Source organism: Dendropsophus ebraccatus, chromosome 2, assembly GCF_027789765.1.
Source record: "Dendropsophus ebraccatus isolate aDenEbr1 chromosome 2, aDenEbr1.pat, whole genome shotgun sequence".
NCBI lineage: Eukaryota > Metazoa > Chordata > Amphibia > Anura > Hylidae > Dendropsophus > Dendropsophus ebraccatus.
Genome location: NC_091455.1, coordinates 68227533 through 68248864, shown reverse-complemented (window position 1 = coordinate 68248864; position 21332 = coordinate 68227533). Strand labels below are relative to the sequence as shown.

At 43.5% G+C, this 21332-nt stretch overlaps 1 protein-coding gene across 1 annotated transcript in view; it reads left to right on the top strand.

Moving 5' to 3' along the window:
- YES1 (YES proto-oncogene 1, Src family tyrosine kinase) overlaps positions 1–21332 on the top strand; it is a 43876-nt gene that overhangs the window by 4623 nt on the left and 17921 nt on the right. Inside the window, exons 2-4 of the mRNA XM_069957724.1 lie at positions 14945–15202; positions 19649–19748; positions 20352–20450. Coding sequence (XP_069813825.1) covers positions 14950–15202; positions 19649–19748; positions 20352–20450 — 452 coding nt within the window. The 5' untranslated portion in view covers positions 14945–14949. The remainder of the gene's footprint in view (positions 1–14944; positions 15203–19648; positions 19749–20351; positions 20451–21332) is intronic.

Below are 21332 nucleotides of genomic sequence, written 5' to 3'. Positions count from 1 at the left end.
TTCCTGTCTTACCTGAGATGTCAGCAGAGAGCACTGTCAGACTGAAAAGAACATTTCCTGCAGGACATACAGCTGCTAATAAGTATGGAAGGACTTGAGATTTTTTAATAGAAGTAAATTACAAATAAAACTTTCTGATATCAGTTGATTTGAAAGAAGATTTTCGCTGGAAAACCCTTTTAATAAATGAACACAATGAATGGAGGCAAACTCTGTTTCCTGTGCAGTGCCGATCAGTGTAGGAGTGTCAGCACGCCGCCAATCAGTTACTGATGAGTTAGCCTATTGCTGCGTTTACACGGCACGATTATCATGCGAATTTGAACGATAATCGTACGTGTAAACGCTGCGAACGATCAAACGACAAACGAGAAATCGTTAATTTTGATCTTACATGTTCTAAAATCATCGTTCACAAAAAATTTGCAGATCAGTGTAAACAGTCGTTCGCCGATTTAACCAATGTGTGAGATAGGCTTAAGCGATCGCAAAATGAATTTCCGTACGATATATCGTACCGTCTAAACGCTGACCGTTATGAAAAAAAAAATCGTTACTCCGACATAGTTAATCGTACGATCGGGCCAATTATCGCTTCGTGTAAACGCAGCATAAGGATAGCTCATTGGTACGTTTTGCCAGGAAAACCCCTTTAACCGTGTAGTCACTATCCATTGATCTTTTTATTAGCTGATCGGCCTGATCTGGATAGATAAGCTCCATGTGATGGAGTGGGAACGCGCTGGGTAACTACTGCTTTGTGATGGTTATCCTTTAGATGGGTTTGTTGCTGTATAGCTTTTATTAGGGTTTATACCAGGATTTATCTATTTAATCCCCAAAGTGGATTTTATCTCTGCTAGATTATTTGGAGTAAACTGGTCTGCATATGGTGACGGAGGGAACAGATGGAGAAGAATATGGAGAATATAGATGGGACATTTGCTAGAGAAAAGTGTGGCTGGGAGCCGGGCCAATTCCCAGCATAAGCTGCATATTCCGCTTTCCTTACCTGGAGATTTCCCAGTGTCATTATTCAGGATGGACAGGAGCTTTCACCTACATATCTATAAGCCAGAACACAGAAGTGGTGCTCACCTCTAGAAAGTTGTCCACTATTATAAACACATGGCTGCTTCTTTCCAGGCACAACACTTTGTTTATGGAGCTTTGCAGCTCAGGTCCATTTAAGTAAATGGAGCCATATTGTGATACAGCATTCAGCCTGTGGTGCTGTTTTTACAGGAAAGCTGCCATTTTTTTCTCATTTTGAATAATTTGTCTAAAGGCCCTATTCCACGGAACGATTATCGTCCGTATTCGGCCGATATCGGCCGCTACGGACGATAATCGTCCCGTGGAATAGAGTGCAACGATTAGCCGACATCGTTCATGTCGGCTGATCGTTGCAGTCGCTTGTTTTTCAACATGTTTAAAAACAAGAGACTGATATAGCAGCGATCTGCTGCCGTCGCTCAGTTGAATAGGAGCGTCGGCAGCAGACGCTGCTATATCCTATGGCCTGCCAGGACGATCAGCGATCACCCGGGCAGCTCCCCGCCGCCCCCTCCCGCACTCACCCGCTCGCTGCTGCCGCGGCGGCAGCCAGTGGGGAACGAGGAGCAAACGAGCGCTGAGAGCGCTCGTTTGCTCCTCTTAACGACCCGTGTAATAGGCCCTTAAGGGTATGGCGGCTGCAGCGGATAACCCCTACATATACGGTGGTGGTTAGACTAGCTATGTACTCTTTGGTACTAATAGACCCTTGGCTGTGAAAGCTTTACACCATTGCCATACTTGCCCCCTCCTCTGACCAGGATATATCCCATCACTGCCCATTGGATGTGATTTTTCTGTAGGTATTTCCAGTATATGACCTAGAAGTGAGATCCTTGAAGGAGCAGCGCTGGCTACAAATAGCCCTGGTATGTGTGCAGATTGAGTCAGCGGCAGATTTCCGGCAGTAACAGGACAAGATATCCTTCTTGCAGGCAGGGTGTGGAGTTCCTGATGGCTTTCCTGCCTGCTGCCATTGGTACAGCTTTCCATGCTGACCGATGAAATGTTTCATGGGACTCTCCATGTATTTCTCTTCATATGTCTCTGGATTCTCACCATGAACTTCATCAGACCTTTCTGCTTCCACCTTGTTTATATTGTAGCTTTGTGCTTAGGGTCTTGCTCTGGCTCTGTTTGTTCTTAGCTTGGACGCAGTAATTTGTTGCTGCTTTGTTTCACAACCACTCTTGTCTTTAGGTTTTTTTTTGTCTTGTGTTTTTTTTTGTTTTCACATGTATCACAGGGATCTTCCTCCCTGTGTTTGATAGGGAGTTAAAGGGTAGTCCCCAGATTAGAATTTTATGACAGTCGCAAATGTCTGATATACGTCTTAACTTTAAAGGACAACTTTAAAGGACAACTCTGGCGTTCAAGGGGAAAAAAAACAGACACATACAGGGTCAGATAGGAAATTAATTTACATTAGAGTAAAACATCAAACATAAAACGCCGGAGTTTTCCTTTAATAAGCCTTTGTTACCATGTTATAGTAGGGCTCCCCCTTTCCCCATCCTGCCTGCCTAAATGTCATCTCTCCAATTGTTCAACCCCAGCAGCCATCTCATGAGTTTTAGGGACCCCTGAGGTTATAAAAGGTGAAGGTCCCAGAGGTGTGACCTGCCTATGCCATAATGGACTAAGGTAGGAATACCACTTTAACCCCTTACAGCACCTTGATATAATAGTAATAGAGTAATAATACAGCCCCAGGTAGTTGGCACATAGACGTACTGTTACACCAAGGTAGTGGTTCAGGCTCTGTCTGCACAGGCACTGGTAGTAGGACAGCTTCCGTGCTGTCATGTTTGTACTAAGGTCAGTGAGCATGCCAGCCCTGGAGCCTGTTCAGCCTTCATTGTACAAAGAGAATATCCCGCTAGCCCTGTAAGAGTTAATGTCCAGGATCAGAGGTGATGGTTGTCAGCCCCACGCCCTCCATGCGTATTGTTTGTCATGTTGGCTTTGTCCTCCCTCTTCCTGATGTCCTGTGCACTACCAGTACACACAAGTCCTAATACTGGGTAACTATTCTGGTATATATTTTGTCACAGTGGATATACAGTAGATGCTCGCTCATGGGTTCTGTCTGTGAGCAACAAGCACTCCTCCACTGTCTTAGCCTCTCCATCTACATACTCTATGTCTACTGTAACAGAATACAGATAGAGGATCTTGTGAAGTCTTGGGGAAACTCCAGATTCCATGACTTCCTTCCTCCTTTTCCAGGCTGATGACTGAAGAAGACAATGGACGGTCAGAGCTTGAAATATACAGTGGTTTCATGGAAAAAACACCAGCTCTCTGAGGCTGAATGTGTTAAACATACTCACGCGACTGTGCTGCCTTGTGCTGGGACTGGGCCATGAGCATGACACCTGTTCTTTAGATAGCTGGCCGACTACCCAATAATTGTGAATAAGCAGCCTCCCGTACACCTCTGTGCTCCTTACCTCCTACTGTACTTATGCATCACAGCCACAGGATACTATTGTGTACTTAAAGGACTTAATGGAAACAAATGGCATATATGGTGTGGTGTTACTAGCACGCAACATACAGGTAGGGCTGCTGTCCACCAATAGTGACTTTACCTTTGCCTATGTCCCTTATACATGGAAGTTTCTGGAGAGATTATAATATGTAATAAGGTATTTGATAAATTTGTCTATTTACAAAGGGAAAACAGACAGCATTGTTCGCCAGTAGCTTGTAATCTCTACCTGGATATGTACTTTGTACTCAGGACTTTCTTTTATGCTAATGTATCGCCAGTGCCTACTTCCACAATACTCTTACTAACCTGTGTATGTTATTAAGCAGTAAGTGCTGTATGTGGTGTGGCCCTATGGAAGGACAGCACATCACACCTAGAGGTCTGTACTGTTAGTAACCAAGGCAGCACAGAAGTTTTAATGGTGACCTTTGGCTACCAATAGCCCTGTAGGAGTACAGCAAACCCCCCCCCCCCCCCCCACCCCATCTGCAGTGGCTTGTGCATATGTGGTGCTGAGACCACCACTGGTTGCTATAATGGGCAGGGAGAAGTGCTCAGCTGAACACTTCTCTCTCCTCACTGCAGAAGATGGTCTCCATGGACATTCCGTAGAATTCACTGCATCTCCCTGCATACACTAGAGAGATCTTATTTTTTTTGCTCAAATGACAGCCACTCTTTATACGTCTAACATACACTGACTACCTAATGGCGTTATTTGAAGATTGTAACTTATCACCTAACCACAAGATCAGGGATCCCTGTCCTTTTTGTGATCAGTCAAGGTCTCAGCAGTCAGATCCCCACCAGTCAGACTCTCTCATGGTGTCATCTATCCTGTGAATAGATGATACATTATCATTAGAGTGCAGCAAACCTCATGAAAGTGTCCGGCTTCAGAAACTTATCAGAACCTGAACACTTGGCATTTACCTCCACGCATCTGGAGAAGTTTGATGATGTCCTAGGGCTATAGGCTATATCCATATTTTACAGGCAGTCCTCGGGTTGCATCCACCTTCTCCAGATGCGGGGAGGTAAATGCCAAGTGTTCAGGGTCTGATAAGTTTCTGAAGCCGGACACTTTCATGAGGTTGGCTCAACACTAATTGAGCAGATGACTGCTTGTAATAATGTGCATGTAATATACTTAGAAATGTGTAAATAAATTGTCAGTAATCTGTGGAGGATTTACATGATCTTTCTGACCAGGACCCGACCTTTTTATAAGTTGAGAGAAATCTAAAGCAATTGTTTTGTTTTCCGTGAGCGGTCATCCAGTGACGTGGCCTTGTCATACACACTTCTTTTCTTAGGTTCATGTGATGTTTTCTCGCTCAACTAATGTGAGGTCACTGGTGTCTTTTGATGCTTCTAGGCTCTGAGTCATTTTATTTAGTACATATTAATTGTGATGTTCTAAAAAATTGTACATTTAAACTGGCTTGTAAATGCATCAAAATGTTTGTTTCTGGTGGGGATCCAACGCCTCATATGGGCAACTATACTGGATACTTCAACGCTTGGTCCCATTTACACTACGGAGCCACCACCCCGTGTGGAATCTGCACCGAATCCTGACTTCTATCAGTTTGAATGGGAGAGCTTGTGCTCCTCCACTCAAAGAAGCAGAGACGCTCAAGCCCTCCTATTTAAACTGACAGAAGACAGGATTCTGCACGGAATCTTGGCGCCGATTCCGTAGTGTGAACGGGGCCTTATAGTTTGGCTGTAGGTCCTTTATGCTACACAATGTTTAGCTGTTGGCGGACACAGAAAAGCACTAATCAGAGAGATCGGTGCTAGCTTGCAGTGTCTTAAATTGTACCAGTCACTCCAAATAACTTCTTACATGTCATTATCCCCTGTCCTGGTCCCCACCAATTGCTAGAAGTGTTCAGCTATAACGCCTATCCACCACTGGATAGGCGTTACACTGAAGCTTTGCCTTGTGTGTAGACCTTCATATCCATTGTCTATTGATGCTGAGCACCTCCTGGAAATCTTGGCTCCTCACTGACATTAGTGCCATGGTTAGCCTGAGCGCCTCTGGATGCATCATTTCAGCAGTCAGAGCGGAGGCATTTTAGTAGCGGATATTATACCTGAATATACCATGTCCCTCTTTGCTCCTATGAATACTAATATGGCCGTGCTTCTTTCCCTTGTACTTGAGTTTCTCATCAAAAAGTAAGCTTGACCTTTTATGGCAGGAATATTGGCGGGCGTGCGATGATGCTCTGTACGCTGCTGTCAGCTTGTCAGTCTTCACACGTTCTCGGGAAAGCTTACCGGCCAAAAATCTGGTTTCCATAGCAATGTTGATGCCTTTATTGGCCGTGCCGAGAAGTTTTGTTATCTTCATGAACACTTTCGCTCCTTATGGCCTGTTTACATTGCCCTTTTCATGTGCCGACTCATTGAACTTGTTGTCTTCATTGCAGCAATCTTAAAGCTGCCGTCATAACAAGGTGTGAGATTCATGCAAAAGTGCAACTTTTCCTTTTAACCCCTTAACGACATCGGGCGTAAATTTACGCCCTGATGCCGGTAAGGGAGTTCAGAGCGGGGCCGCGCGGCGGCCCCGCTCTGAACCGCGCCGGTCCCGGGTGCCGCGTGTAGCCCGGGACCGTAGGTATTAGCGGGCACGGTCCGATCGCCGTGCCCGCTAATACAGTAATCGGATGCAGCTGTCAAAGTTGACAGCTGCATCCGATTACCGGACGCAGCGTCATCCCTGGTGTCTAGTGGGGAGATCGCTCCTCCGGGATGTTATCCCGGAGGAGCGATCTCCGCAAATGAAGCCGGCCGGGGACCGCTCCAAGATGGCGCCGTCCCCGGCTCGGCACTCGTTTACTTCCGGCTGCAGCAGCCGGAAGTAAACGAGTGCCTATCTCATGGATCTCTGCAGCATATCTATGCTGCAGAGATCTCAATGAGAGATCAAAGCACTTATACTAGAAGTCCCCCAGGGGGGCTTCTAGTATAAGTGTAAAAGTAAAAAAAAAAGTGTTGTTAATAGTAAAAATCCCCCTCCCCTAATAAAAGTCTGAATCACCCCCCTTTTCCCAGGTTATAAATAAAAGTAAATAAATAAATACATAAACAAACATGTTTGCTATCGCCGCGTGCGTAATCGCCCGAACTATTAATTAATCACATTCCTGATCTCGCACGGTAAATGGCGTCAGCGCAAAAAAATCCCAAAGTGCAAAATTGCGCATTTTTGGTCGCATCAAATCCAGAAAAATTGTAATAAAAAGCGATCAAAAAGTCGTATATGCGCAATCAAGGTACCGATAGAAAGAACACATCATGGCGCAAAAAATGACACCTCGCACAGCCCCATAGACCAAAGGATAAAAGCGCTATAAGCCTGGGAATGGAGCGATTTTAAGTGTTGTAGATTTGTTGACAATGGTTTAAATTTTTTACAGGCCATCAGATACAATATAAGTTATACATGTTACATATCGTTTTAATCGTAACGACTTGAGGAACATATATAACAAGTCAGTTTTACCCCAGGGCGAATGGCGTAAAAACACATTTCCCCCAAATAAACAAAATGCGTTTTTTTTTTTCAATTTCACCACACTTTAAATTTTTTTCTGGTTTCGCAGTGTACTTTATGGAAAAATTCAGCCTGTCATTGCAAAGTACAATTAGTGACGCAAAAAATAAGGGCTCATGTGGGTCTCTAGGTGGAAAAATGCAAGTGCTATGGCCTTTTATGCACAAGGAGGAAAAACCGAAAACGCAAAAATCGAAATTTGCTCTGTCCTTAAAGGGTTAAAAGCTGCGCGATGGAAACCAGTGGAAAAAGCCCAGATTTCCCAGTGTCATCTTTATAGTAGACTCTTATTATGAGCAGATGTGAGCATTGCTGCTTTTCCTCCCCACAGATGTTGGTGTGTTTTTATGTCCTTTGTGCATCTGGCATGGTGGCAGGATGGCTCACTTTGTAGCATGAGTCAACCATTTGTTGGGTGGCCCAAGAGAACGATCATGGTTGGCCGGGCACATGGGAGCATAAGCTACTGGTATAAAACATTGAATATATTATTGGAAGGATTCCTGACCAATAACTCATAACTGGTTATTTGTTCACACAGGGTGAGGTATTCAAGCCAAGTCTTTGATCCTAACCTCTATATAGGGGTCCCTGTCTCTTGCCCAGTGTAGTGCCAAAACCATTAGTCGTCTTCCTGAACTCTTAGAGAACCAAACCACAATAACCTGGCACGTGTGCCTATATGGTGAAGGACAGCGCTTTGTGTCCCAGCAGATGTTTGTGTGGAAGCCAGCAAACCAGTCAGCATTTGTATGGCATGCTGTTTTCACCTGGACCCAGGGGGCCAGTGGTTGTCTATGAAATCCTTTGACTGTTCTTGTGGTATGTCAGCATGCTATGTTTTCCCCCAAAATGGGTGATGTACGGGTGTCTTGCCCTCAGATATGGGTCTTGTAATGTGGTCCACTTTTCCCATGATGCCTCACATTTTTTAGAGAGAGAACAGTTGGAGGCTCATTATATTGCTGTACTTGGATAGGATTCAGAGCACAGCACATCCCTGAACGTCTGTCTCCCAACAGCCCCGAAATGTGGAGTGAGGCTGTGTCTTCTATACTAGAGATTGTGCACACCTAGACAGAAGAGCCAACCAGTGCTTAAAGGGGTTATCCAGTACTACAAAAACATGGCCACTTTCTTTCAGAGACAACACGACTCTTGTCTCCAGTTCAGGTGCGGTTTGCAATTAAGCTCCATTCACTTCAATGAAACTGAGCAGCAAAGCCCTGCCCAAGCTGGAGACGAGAGTGGTGCTGTCTCTGAAAGAAATGTTTTTGTAGCGCTGGATGACCCCTTTAAAGGGGTACTGAACTCAAACGTAACTTTTAATATGTTGCTGCCCATGGTGAGACTAACAACTCATTCCATAATTATTATCTTTTCCAGGGGTAGAGAACCTTAGTTCTCCAGCTGTAGCAAAACTACAACTCCCATCATGCCAGGCATGATGGGAGTTGTAGTTTTGCAACAGCTGGAGAGCCAAGGTTTCCTACTCCTGATCTATTTAGTTGTTTTCTCCTAGTTCTGAGCTGCTGCTTTGACACAATAATAAGCCAATGTACTGTACAAAAATTCCTGACTGGCTTAATCTTTAACATTGTAACTTTGTAATGTTGAAAGGGTTACTCTGTAATCAATCCCTCTCAGCATTACAAAGAAGCTACAAAGTTGCAGATAAAGCCAGTCAGGGACTTGTTTAAATCAGCTGTCTCAGAAAGGTGGGGGGAGACGGAGAGGAAAGCTCACACAGAGATTTTTGTGTTTTGAGCATAAAGCCGCAGCTCAAAACTGGGAAAAAGAGACTGAATAGATATTAACAAGTATGGAATAAATTCTTAGGGTACTATTACACGTGCCGATGAAGGCACGATAATAAATGTGAACGAGCGCCGATCTGCTAGATCGGCGCTCGTTTGCTCGGCCTACTACACGGCCCGATAATCGTTTAACAAGGGTTTCAGGGACATCGTTACCGATGTCCTTGCAGCCCTTGTTTAAACTTTATACATTACCTACCCATGCTACAGGGCTCCTCTTGTTCTGTGCTTCTCCCGGGTCCGCGCAATCCAGCTTCAGAGCGGCCTGTCTCAGCTGACAGGCCGCTCAGCCAATCACTGGCCGTGGCGGAGCGATAATTGGCCGGATAGTTCGGCAGCAACATATGAAAAGTTTTGTTTGGGTGGATTACCCATTTGAGAACTGGCAGCACTGTTAAAGGTGAAGTCCAGTGAAAATTTTTATTAAAGTATTGTATTGCCCCCAAAAAGTTATACAAGTTACCAATATACACTTATTACAGGAAATGCTTATAAAGTGCTTTTTTTCCCTGCACTTACTACTGCATCAAGGCTTCACTTCTTGGATAACATGGTGATGTCACTTCCTGGATAAAATGGTGATGTCACGACCCGACTCCCAGAGCTGTGCGGGCTGTGGCTGCTGGAGAGGATGATAGCAGAGGGATGCGCAGTGTCCCTCCAGTGTCCTGTGTCCCTCAGTGTCCCCCAGCCATCATCCTCTCCAGCAGTCACAGCTCTAGGAGTCGGGTCGTGACATCACCATGTTATCCAGGAAGTGACATCACCATGTTATCCAGGAAATAAAGCCTTGATGCAGTAGTAAGTGCAGGGAAAAAGCACTTTATTTGCATTTCCCGTAATAAGTGTATATAGGGATTTGTATAACTTTTGGGGCGCAATAACAATACTTTAATAAAAATTTTCCCCAGACTTCTCCTTTAATATTCTATGCTGTCAGTTTTCTTTTTAATAATGTGCACTTTAAGACACAAGTATTAAAGCTGTATATTCGCACAGAATGGTATAGACGGGAGGCTTATTCTGCCCTGTACAGCCCTTCTAGCAGACGCTGCGGCTACACTATTACAGTGTCTTCACACCTGCTGTAACATTCCAGGGCACACGACTCCAGAATGGTAAAAGAAAGCTCCCTGTTTCTTGGGCAAATGAAATGTCATCTGTCGAGATGGAATCTAATGTTACACTACTGTATTTGGTTAGCTGTGGCCTTTATGTTTATATATGCCTTTTGTTATTGCTGTTCATGTCCCAAATAGATCTGGAGTAACAGGCTGTGTCATAAATGTCGTAGGCCCCTGAAGAGCGCTGTAACCCGCACCTGTCACACAGGCAGCAGGCATTCAGGCTTTGAGGGCAGATTCTAGCAAGCTTCTTTATAGAATATACTTTAGTTTATAACTACCTTCATATTAGTTTTGTCTGATTATCCTGTAATGCACAGAAATCTCCAGATCACCATTACGTTGTGACTGACTGTTCAGTAACTCTGTTAGCCGTCCCCACGCAGGGAATAAGCACTCCCTCCGCCGCGTCGCTGTGTACGGGAAGGCTTGCACAAGGCTTTTCTGATTAGACGTAAGCTTCTTAAATGGTAAAGACTTAGAATTTGTTTTCTTGAGTCCAGTGCTGGAAATAGCGTGCACAATATCCCAGGAGTACAGCTATTGCCTCTGGGTCACTCCTTTATGGTGCATTTTACGTCTCGTATTTTTCTACCATTAGCCTTAAGATTCCATTAGGGACCTTAAAATGTTTATTGGAGTGTATTAAAATGGATGAAGCACATTTACTTCTAGGCTTTCTTATAAACCATTGTCATATAATAACAGCATGCTGTAACCTAAATTACAATCCTGCGGTGGTCCTGTCTTATCTGACTCTGGAAATGCTCTTTGGTGGTCAGACGTAAGTAGGAGTAGTCAGGCCCTAGAGGTCAGTACTGTGACCTGGACCAATCATTTCCTGGTCTTCATGGGAATGACATGGTGTACTGTGAAGATGGCTTAGCTGTACCTCAAACAACATTCCCCCACTTTTAGGAGCCTATTCCACGGAGCGATAATCGGCCGAATTAGGCCGATTATCGCTCCGTGGAATAGAAACAACGATCAGCCGATGATTGTGTCATTGGCCAATTGTGTATTGAGGTTCAAACCTAAAATCATCAGGCATCGATCACGCATCGTTGCGTGGAATAGCGATGTGCAGTGGGCGACTGACAATTTCACAAGCACCATACATTACCTAAGCATGTTGCAGGTCTTCTCCTGCTCTCCTTCTCTCCCAGGCCTGCGCACAGCAGCAGCTTTGGTGCAGCCTGTCTTTAGGCCACTCAGCCAATCACTGGCCAGGACCGCCGCAGCCAGTGATTGGCTGAGCGGCCTGTCAGGTCAGACAGACCGCTCCGCAGCTGCTGCTTCACGGGGGACCGGGAGGAAGAAGGAGCACAGGAGAAGCCCTGCAACATGCTTAGGTAAAGTATGGTGTTTAAACAAGGGCTGCAAGGACATCGGTAACATTGTCCCTGCAGCCCTCGCTAAACGATTATCGGGCCGTAGAATAGGCCCAGTAAACGATCGCCGATCTAGCAGATCGGTGCTTGTTTACATTATTGATTGTGCCCCCATCGGCCCGTGCTAGATTGCCGCACGTTTACATTATTGATTGGGCCCCCATCGGCCCGTGGAATAGGACGCTTAGCAGCACAGAGGGTATATCATGACTGGTACTGAAAATAGATTTTATTAAATGCTGCGTTGTATCTAATTTAGGCTCTATTTGCAACAGCATGGGACCCCTCCCACATAGGCTTAAAGGGGTTGTCAGGCCTAGAAAAACATTCTTCCAGAAACAGCGCCACTATTGTGCTCAGTTTGGATGTGGAGGACACTTACTGCTGTTTTTGCAGAAAAGACTCTTACATGCTGATATGACTGGGGATAACTGGTGTCATGAATGACCCGTGTACATAGTGGAGGAGTGAGAGATTGTCTACGTGTGAGAGGTTTCCAATGTTAGGACTTCTAACATTTCAATTTAAAGTAAAATTCTTATGTAAACAAGTGTATGCTGAAAATGGCCAGAAATGTGTCAGCTGTTAGGAGGAGTCTGTAGCCAGCTGCCACAGTGTGTGTGTTTTACTAATCCTGGATAACCCCTTTAAATAATGGCAGGAAGGGCAGTTCTGGAGCATGGTAAATAGTGCTACTCTTTGGTCACTGACCCGGACTGCTATACATGTAGATATTTGGAAGAGAGTTACACTGACAGGTGAGGGTAGGAATACTCTCTTAGGGTGCATTCACACCTACAGGATCCGCAGCAGATCCACAGCAAATTTGATGGTGCAGATTTGATGCTGTGTTCAGTTAATAAAATGCAATCTGCTGCGGATCCGCAGCAGAAAGTCAGCTGCGGATCCGGTGAGTGTGAACGTACCCTCAGGGTGCGTCCACACATACAGGATCTGCAGCAGATTTGAAGCTGCAGATTCAAAGCAAATAAATTCTGGGCCATGAAATCTGCTTCAGATCCTGTATGTGTGAATGCACCCTTTTGCATACGTTTTATACTTTAGAGTACTTCTACATTGATGCTATTGCCTAAAGCTGTGATCCTTCTCTTTTTTTTTCCTTTTTTTTTTTTGTTGTTGAGCCGTATTGTCACTGTACACAATGCTGTGCCCCTACGCAAAGCTTGTATTGGGGTTCCCCAGGGGTAGGCATAGGGTGGGGGATAACTACTCCCTGTGGTGAGGAGGTTGGGAATCCCTTCTGTAACCTTTGGGGCTTCCTTGTAAGTGATGTTTTCCTCTGCAGCACTTGGGCAGATTCTTCATGAATTAGTAATCCAGCAATCCATGAATCATCTCTGTTTGGGGATATAATCCACCCCAGCATGTCCCTGGTTAGTTGGCCCTGCCAGGCAGAGATTATGCAGTTGTTTCGGCTCATGTGACATCAGGACAGATGTTTTTCATTATTGTAAGGTTTAGTTTGCAGTTTTAGCACAGTATTAGGATCTTCAACTAAATCCTGTCTTCTCTTGGTTTACATCCTCTGCGCTTAAAGGAAGAAAGTCAAGGGAAGAAGAGGTGGAGACTGCTGACAGTGTGACATTTATAGCTATTCCACACCTTGTGTCACCTGCATGTACTGCCGCCTGGTTGGGCATTTTAGTCTAGATTTTTTTTTTTTTGTTTCCTTTTGTTATTGAATATTTACATCTAGATGGACACTGGTTCAGTCCTTCTAATGTGTCAAACATGAACTGTCAGGAGTGACATGTAGTAAAAGTATAGTGTAGGAGGATACTTCCCAGACAGTCTCCTCAGGGTGTATTTTCTTAGACAGAAGTTCCTGTCAGACCTGTTGCTAGCTGCATATGACATCCTATGTGGAGTGCTGTCTGAGGAGAAGCATCAGATCAGGTTCTCTTTGGATCACCATCATGGTCTTGAACTGATACGTATAGAAGCTATACATGGTCTCTTGTCACTTTTATATAAGCGCCTTCTTATGACGATACAAGTACTGCCGCCACTTTGACATTTTTATTGCAACCTGTAGAACTGGATCACCAAGGTCATGGAAGGAGCGTGTGTGTGTGTGTTCGCCCAACCAGAGGGAAACTTCACTTTTACTAAATCCTCTCTGTACATTAACCCTTTCCCGCACGAGGACGTTACTGTACGTCCTCGCGCGGGTGTTCAGAGCGGGGCCGCGCGGCGACCCCGCTCTGAACCGCGGCGGTCCCGGGTGCCGCTTATAGCCTGGGACCGCCGGTATTAGCGGGCAAGGTCCGATTGCCGTGCCCACTAATACAGTAATCAGAGGCAGCTGTCAAACATCACAGCTGCATCCGATTACCGGATACAGCATTTCCCTGGTGTCTAGTGGAGGAGATCGCTCCCCCGGGATGTTATCCCGGAGGAGCGATCTCCGTAACTGAAGCTGGCCGGGGACCGCTCCAAGATGGCGCCATCCCCGACTCGGCACTCGCTTGTTATCTGCTGCAGCAGCCGAAAGCAAACGAGTGCCGATCTCATTGATCTTTGCTGTATATCCATACAGCTAAGATCTCAATGAGAGATGAGAGATCAGAGTGTATATACTAGAAGTCCCCCAGGGGGGCTTCTAGTACATGTGTATAAAAAAAAAAAAGTATTGTCATTAGTAAAAAGCCCCCTCCCCTAATAAGTCTGAATCACCCCCCTTTTCCCAGGTTATAAATAAAAGTAAATAAATAAATAAACATGTTTGGTATCGCCGCGTGCAAAATCACCCGAACTATTAATCACATTCCTGATCTCGCACGGTAAATGGCGTCAGCGCAAAAAAAATTCCAAAGTGCAAAATTGCGCATTTTTGGTCGCATCAAATCCAGACAAATTGTAATAAAAAGCGATCAAAAAGTCGTATATGCGCAATCAAGGTACCGATAGAAAGAACACATCATGGCGCAAAAAATGACACCTCATACAGCCCCATAGACCAAAGAATAAAAGTGCTATAAGCCTGGGAATAGAGCGATTTTAAGGAATGTATATTTAACAATGGTTTGAATTTTTTACAGGCCATCAGATACAATATAAGTTATACATGTTATATATCGTTTTAATCGTAACGACTTGAGAAACATGCATAACAAGTCAGTTTTACCCCAGGGCAAATGGCGTAAAAACAAATACCCCCCAAATAAAAGAAATGCTTTTTTTTGGTTTCGTAGTATACTTTATGCAAAAATGCAGCCTGTCATTGCAAAGTACAATTAGTGACGCAAAAAATAAGGGCTCATGTGGGTTTCTAGGTAGAAAAATGCAAGTGCTATCGCCTTTTAAGCACAAGGAGGAAAAAATGAAAATGCAAAAACGAAAATTAGCCTGGTCCCGAAGGGGTTAAGTTCTTACTAATATGAAGTGTAGAGATGTTCTGGTGTATTAGTGCCTTGTTCTCCTCCTCCAGCCATTAAACAATTCCTTGGTTTTTCTTTAAACAGGTATAATGGGCTGTATTAAGAGCAAAGAGGACAAGGGTCCATCAATAAAATACAGATCGGAACCCAAGCAGGAACCTATTTCCCAATATGGCGGTGACCCCACACAAGTGGCCCAGTCGCCAGCAGCTAAAGGACCACCTGCAAACTTCAATAGTCATTCCATGACACCATTTGGAGGGTCTTCTGGAATGACTCCCTTTGGAGGGGCTTCTTCAATATTTTCACCAGTGCCAGTTCCTTACCCCGGAGGTTTGACCGGTGAGTGCTTTTTGTTTTTTTTGTTTTTTTTTTTTAGTTTATTCCCTTGAGCTTTTCATATTATGATGTGTTTTCAGAAAATGTTATTAGACAATTGATCGGCATTATAGTGTTTTACCTAAAGGCCGTTTTATGTGAGCAGGAACACTCCTTGCCGATAACGAGAATTTGCAGGTGGCCATGATGAAATGATAGGACCGAACAAACCATCCGGCCTGCGCTATTATTGAACTGTTTAAAGGCTCGGTAACTGATCGCTGATCATAGAGATGGATGCTTGTTATCTGGCCTTGCAAGTCCCTTAAAAGAGCTTAAAAATAGTTAAAGCAAATGTATCACTTGGCTTTTTTTTTTTTTTAAACACTCTTCAGCTCTGGCGCGGTCAATTTTTCAAGACGCCGCTAGGTTCCCATGATCTGCGCCGGATTAGTCATGTGCACTTCAGCCCCTAGTGTAACGATATCCCCTCCCCACGGTGACACACCTACATTAGAATCATATCTGGCCACGTCACCGAGAGGAGGTGATATCATTACACTGGGGGCGATGGACCTGCCTCTAATGCATAGAGCGGGCCAAAGTGCACATAAAGAAACTGGTGCCAAACACAGGAACCGGGTGGTGGAAAATGGACCGCATTACCGAAATCTCAACCCTGGACTAACTAGTGTAAAAAAAAAAAAAAAAAAGTTTTTTTTAAAAAAATTACATTTATCAAATTGATACGTCCACCTAAAGACTGCACTCACACGTTTCGTGTTCTGCACGGAACACAAACGTGGAATGCATCTAACGGACTTCTCCCCCGCCCGGGCAGCATCTGTAATAAGATGCTGGGAGCGGGGGAACTGTATTCATGCTGTAATGAATCAGCCGCGCTGTCATTACACATCACAGATGCTGCCCGGGCGGGGAAGGAGTCTGTTACGTGCAGAACACGGAACGTGTGAATGCGGCCTAACTATTATCTTTGGATGCTTTTAGAAGGGATTTGCAAGGACCCAAGGTAAGGTAATGTGTTAAAAGAAAAAAAAAGTCCGTAAGCAAAATGGTATGTTGGCTTTAATAATGTGATTATACTATCCAGGTATCCAGTAAACTTTTGTGGTTTATGTTGTGTTGTACTGTAAGCAGTCTCTCCATGAACCTGGGTAAATGTCCTTATTGGATTGGATTGTATAGTACATCACCTAGTGCAGTAGAGTCTTATGCCAAAACAAGAAGTGATGGAGGAGAAATGTTTTTGTGGGATTTTAAAAAATAAGGTGGACTACAGGCTGGAGAAGAAGTAATAACTTTACTCATCCTTAAATGTGTCATGTCAGCCTATTACCTAAGTGCTCTCTTCCTGCACGTGTCACGTGATCACTGAGGCTGGTAAATCAATTACGGTATTACATGAACAATGTATGTGACTTCATTCTGCTAGTGACGCATCCAGGGGTGAGTACAGGTGTCAGGCCGGTTTCAGCCTGTATGTATGTTTTTTTTTCTTTCTAGAAAACCTTTACAGTATTTGAAGCCTCACAGAAGCCGAAATATGGTGAACTCTGCTCATAACGAAACCTTACACCACACCTATTCAGCTTAATGAATAAAGCTTGTAGAAAATACAGAAACAAGCAAAGACAGACGTGCGTGCCTTGTCAGTCTTGAATGACCTCATACTTGTAGTTAGGATATCCCATGCATGCTTCAGTGCACCTTGGAAGATTAGTCATTCTTCATCAGGGACGCAGTCTATGTACCTGTTCCTTAAATAAATGACACTGGTATTGAGACATTAAGCTTAAATGATTTGAATTTAAATTCCCCATATATTTCTGATTACCGTAGTTCAAAAAAAAAAAAAAGAGCGAGATCAGCGATACATTTTATGACCCCTGTCTAGGTGTCAGATTAACATGAATGTGGTCAGGAAATAGAAACAGAACAGAGGGTAAAAACATGTTCCAGGCTCTAATTGGTAACAAAAAAAACTAGAAAAAAAACCCCACAACACCTGCCCTGAGGTTGTGCGCAGTACAGTTCCTCCAGGATAGTTTCAGATTCCAGATATTTCTCTATCCAAGGTGATTTCCCAGAGGTTCCTCATTTCAGAGGTCAACCTCCTTATGTGGTATTTAGTGACTAAATAGCTTTTGTATCTGATTCTCATTTTTACTTTAGTCATTTGCTCAATAGCTCTTGAGGTAGGCGATAAGCACTTTACTACTACAGCGTGACGTATTTAGAGCAGATTAATCATGTATAGTGTGCAGAAGTGTTGTTACTTGGTGAAAGGTTATTGGGCATCTCGTACAGCTGAGTGCCACCTGCCATAGCGCACACAACACCAGGACAGACACTCAAGGATAGAAGTATCAGCTGCCCATGTCACCACTGTTACCCAATGTCTCAGTCACCATAGGAGTCACAGTCTGATGAACTCCATTTATAACCCAACATAAAACCAAAATTGTTCAGGAAGAAGTCTCATAACAAAGGCCTACAGAAATGACATGGGACGAGTGCTAGAAGTCAGGTGTAAGCTCTAGCTGAATGTTTGGTTATATAATGGGGTGTGGTGTTTGATACGTTGGTAGACAGTGATAGTGCTGGTAACCTTTACACTCTTATCTTTGGAAATGTGTCCTGGCATTGTGTGCTTTGGCAGGCAGCGCTTTCTACTTGCAGCTCTGCTGTAGTCACCATATGTTGGTTTTATAAATAGTACCGCACTAGCGCACAATGATCCAATGTGAGGTTTTTATTTTACAGTTGTCCTTATTTTAACCCTTTCATTGCCATGACACTTAACATTTATACAGACACAAATGAAACGTAATTTGTTACAAAAAAATAAAAAAATAAAAATCATGACACTGCACTCCCCTTACCCCAAAAGTAGATACCCTGAACATAGTGGAAATGTTGCACAGCACTTTACACTCCTAGGCGCCTGCATGCAATCTTGCATCAACTAGATGGGATAGTTTGATTGGAACACAATTCCTGTAATATATTCCTGGATAGCGATCTAAATGAGTCATTTGAGTTCTAGGAAATAATGATTACGAGATTGCAGTCAGAATGTCTTCCCTTCTGTAGCGGAAGATGGTAATGGTGTTTTCAGTGTATACTCCACACACGCCGTCATCTTAGCTCTTTTGCATATGTTATGCTGCACGCCCATCATCACTGACAGTCATGGATATTGCATTTTATACTTTTATTTTTTTTCTTGTCTTTTATGAAGATAGATTTTTATTTTTTTTTTATTCTTTCTTTTTTCTTTTTAATGTCCATCAACTTGAATATAATGCATTTCAAACTAATTTCCTAAAACATAGAAGAGGGGGAACCCTTCTTTTTAAGGCCTCATTGCTGGGAGATGGCTAATATTTGTATCTGTTTATGATACTGTGAAATTTCACTAGGTTTATGGTCCCTTAAATGAACACAGCATAAAATGGTGACTGAAATACTGAACAGATCGTTGTATTACTTTCTGTTTAGCCGTTCCCCCGATGGCTGGAGAAGGGGCTTTGTGCCACTTCACTTCCTCCGCTCCTGCTAATTGACAGCCGTCAGTCTATAAACAGTATATATACATAGTATAAAAAGACAACTGCCAGTCAGCAGTTGGTGGGCTGAGGGAGCTGGTGCTCATGAATATTAAGGACTACTGAGAACACATACATAATGGAGAGAACTAGTTGTTTTCCTCCTTATTCAGCACGATATCTCCTAATCGGCTGCACAGAACAATGTAAGTGATACATCATTCTGTTCAGCTTCTCAGCCACTACTCTTGCTACTCTTAGGGCAGACTAAACCTCCTGGCAGAATCTCTTTTAAGGGTGGGTTCATACTGAGGAATTTTTGCGGATAATGTCCACGGAATTCCACTGTCTGGCCGCGCGCCTTTCCACCGGCTCCATAGACACCATTCTATGGGCCGGCGTATTCCACTATCCGCCGAAAGAAGTGACATGTCACTTTCTTTCGGCAGATAGCGGAATACTCTGGCCCATAGAATGGTGTCTATGGAGCCGCCGGAAAGGTGCGCGGACAGACAGCGGAATTCCGCAGACATTATCCGCGAGAATTCCTCAGTATGAACCCACCCTAACAGATGCCATTATAGCCTATGGGTGATGGATGACAACGTTGGGCATCTGTCAGTGGCCTTTATCATCTATTCATCTGGGTAACATATGCAACTTTTCATTCATGTTTATGAGGTTTTTTGTTATGTATCTGACAGATACCTGTGATGGAGTGTGACAGTTGCCATGTTATGACGTCTGTCACCTATAAACTACCATGTCCAGCACGCGTATTGGAGCATGTACTGTATTATGTCATCCTAACTATACATGTATATGAAAGTGGAAGTTATACTGTATATTGGCTAGGCTGACCCACTACTTCTCCTTATTGTGTACTTTGTGATGTTTCCAGGGGGAGTTACAGTCTTTGTTGCCTTATATGATTATGAAGCGAGAACATCAGAAGATCTTTCCTTCAGGAAAGGTGAAAGGTTCCAGATCATCAACAACACGTAAGTAGTTTCCTCTGATCTACTCCTGACCTGACTACTGCTATCTAGTAACATTGTGTTTAATGGGGGTGAAATCGCAGATCCTGAGGGATAAGAGGCAGATACAATGTTAGGATTGAGATGTGACATTTGATGGATGGTTTTCCTAGCCCGCATTTGATTTAACTGTACACTTTTCCCTTCCTTACAAAGCTTTCACTTATAAATTATTCTTTAACTCGCTGGGGAAATCACAGCTTCCCTGTATTCCAAAATGACAGATAACTATGCAGAGAATAGTCATTATTGATCCGAGATGAAACCGGCCTTTTAATGGAACCCAATGTAATGACTGTGTTTATACATTACTACATATACATTTATCTTCAGCTTCTCCATTACAGTATCTTCTTATACAGCTCGAACTATGATACTGACCATTGTAAAGCATCCCGCTCCTCACATCTTAGGTTATAAGAGGAGGCAGAAGTCAATGAGGCAGATGAGAATCCTGATGAGATAGGAGGCAGACAGTTTACAGGAAGTCACCGCCGTGCTGTTGATCATTGCCGTCCATGACTGTGCCATGTATGCAGTACATTATGTTTTTGTATTCTCTTTTAGAGAAGGAGACTGGTGGGAAGCTAGATCTATAGCCACTGGAAAAACTGGTTATATCCCCAGTAATTATGTAGCCCCGGCGGACTCCATACAGGCTGAAGAGTAAGTATAATCAATGGTTATTTATCCACTTATCATATTAGCATTGGGCACAATATGAAGCAGATATTGCTGTTGAGCATTATGGTTATAAAAAAAAAAAAAAAAAAAAGTCTCACCTTGGCCACTAGGCATGACTTGTATTGCTCATACTAACAGTTCAATGCCTCATTTCTATTTTTGCTATCCTCTAGTGTTAGGGGGCTATTAAAAAAAGCGATTTTCAATGATAAACTATCGCCAACAAGATTGTTGATCATCATATTACACAAAACGATAGTCGTTAGTTACAATCATTAGTTTACTCCATCCCAGCAAAAGAAAGAATGATTTGGAATTACACTGAACGATTAGTCAACAAATGCGGAATTAAAGTGAACGGTTAACGATGATTTTAGGGTCAGATCGAAATCAAGGAGACATGAATGATTTTTCAATCGTTGCTAAACATAAACAGTATTTACCAGTTGAGAGGGAACACTGGTGTGACCATTCATTGGCTGAGTGGGCATGACCTACTTTGGGTCGTTTAAGAAGCAGGGAGAAGAGACACACAGCAGAGGATTGGAGGAAGCCCTAATGGGAGGCAGGTATCATATATTATAAGATATATATATATTTATTATGCAGACATACTCTTGAGACATAATCTGTTGCTCTGTATGTGATGAGCAGGAACCATGGCTGCTTGTGGCACTTACAGAAAAAGCTGTCTTGTAGCAATCACTACAGCTGGCCTGTAGATTGAGTTCCAAACCCCAGAGGGTACTATTGGGGACCCCTATTTAGTATTTTAGGGTTTAGTTGTACCTTATAGTTCAGTAGGATACAGTATAAAGAGTTCTGTTATGTAAACAGTTACATTTATACAGACTTCTTTTCCAG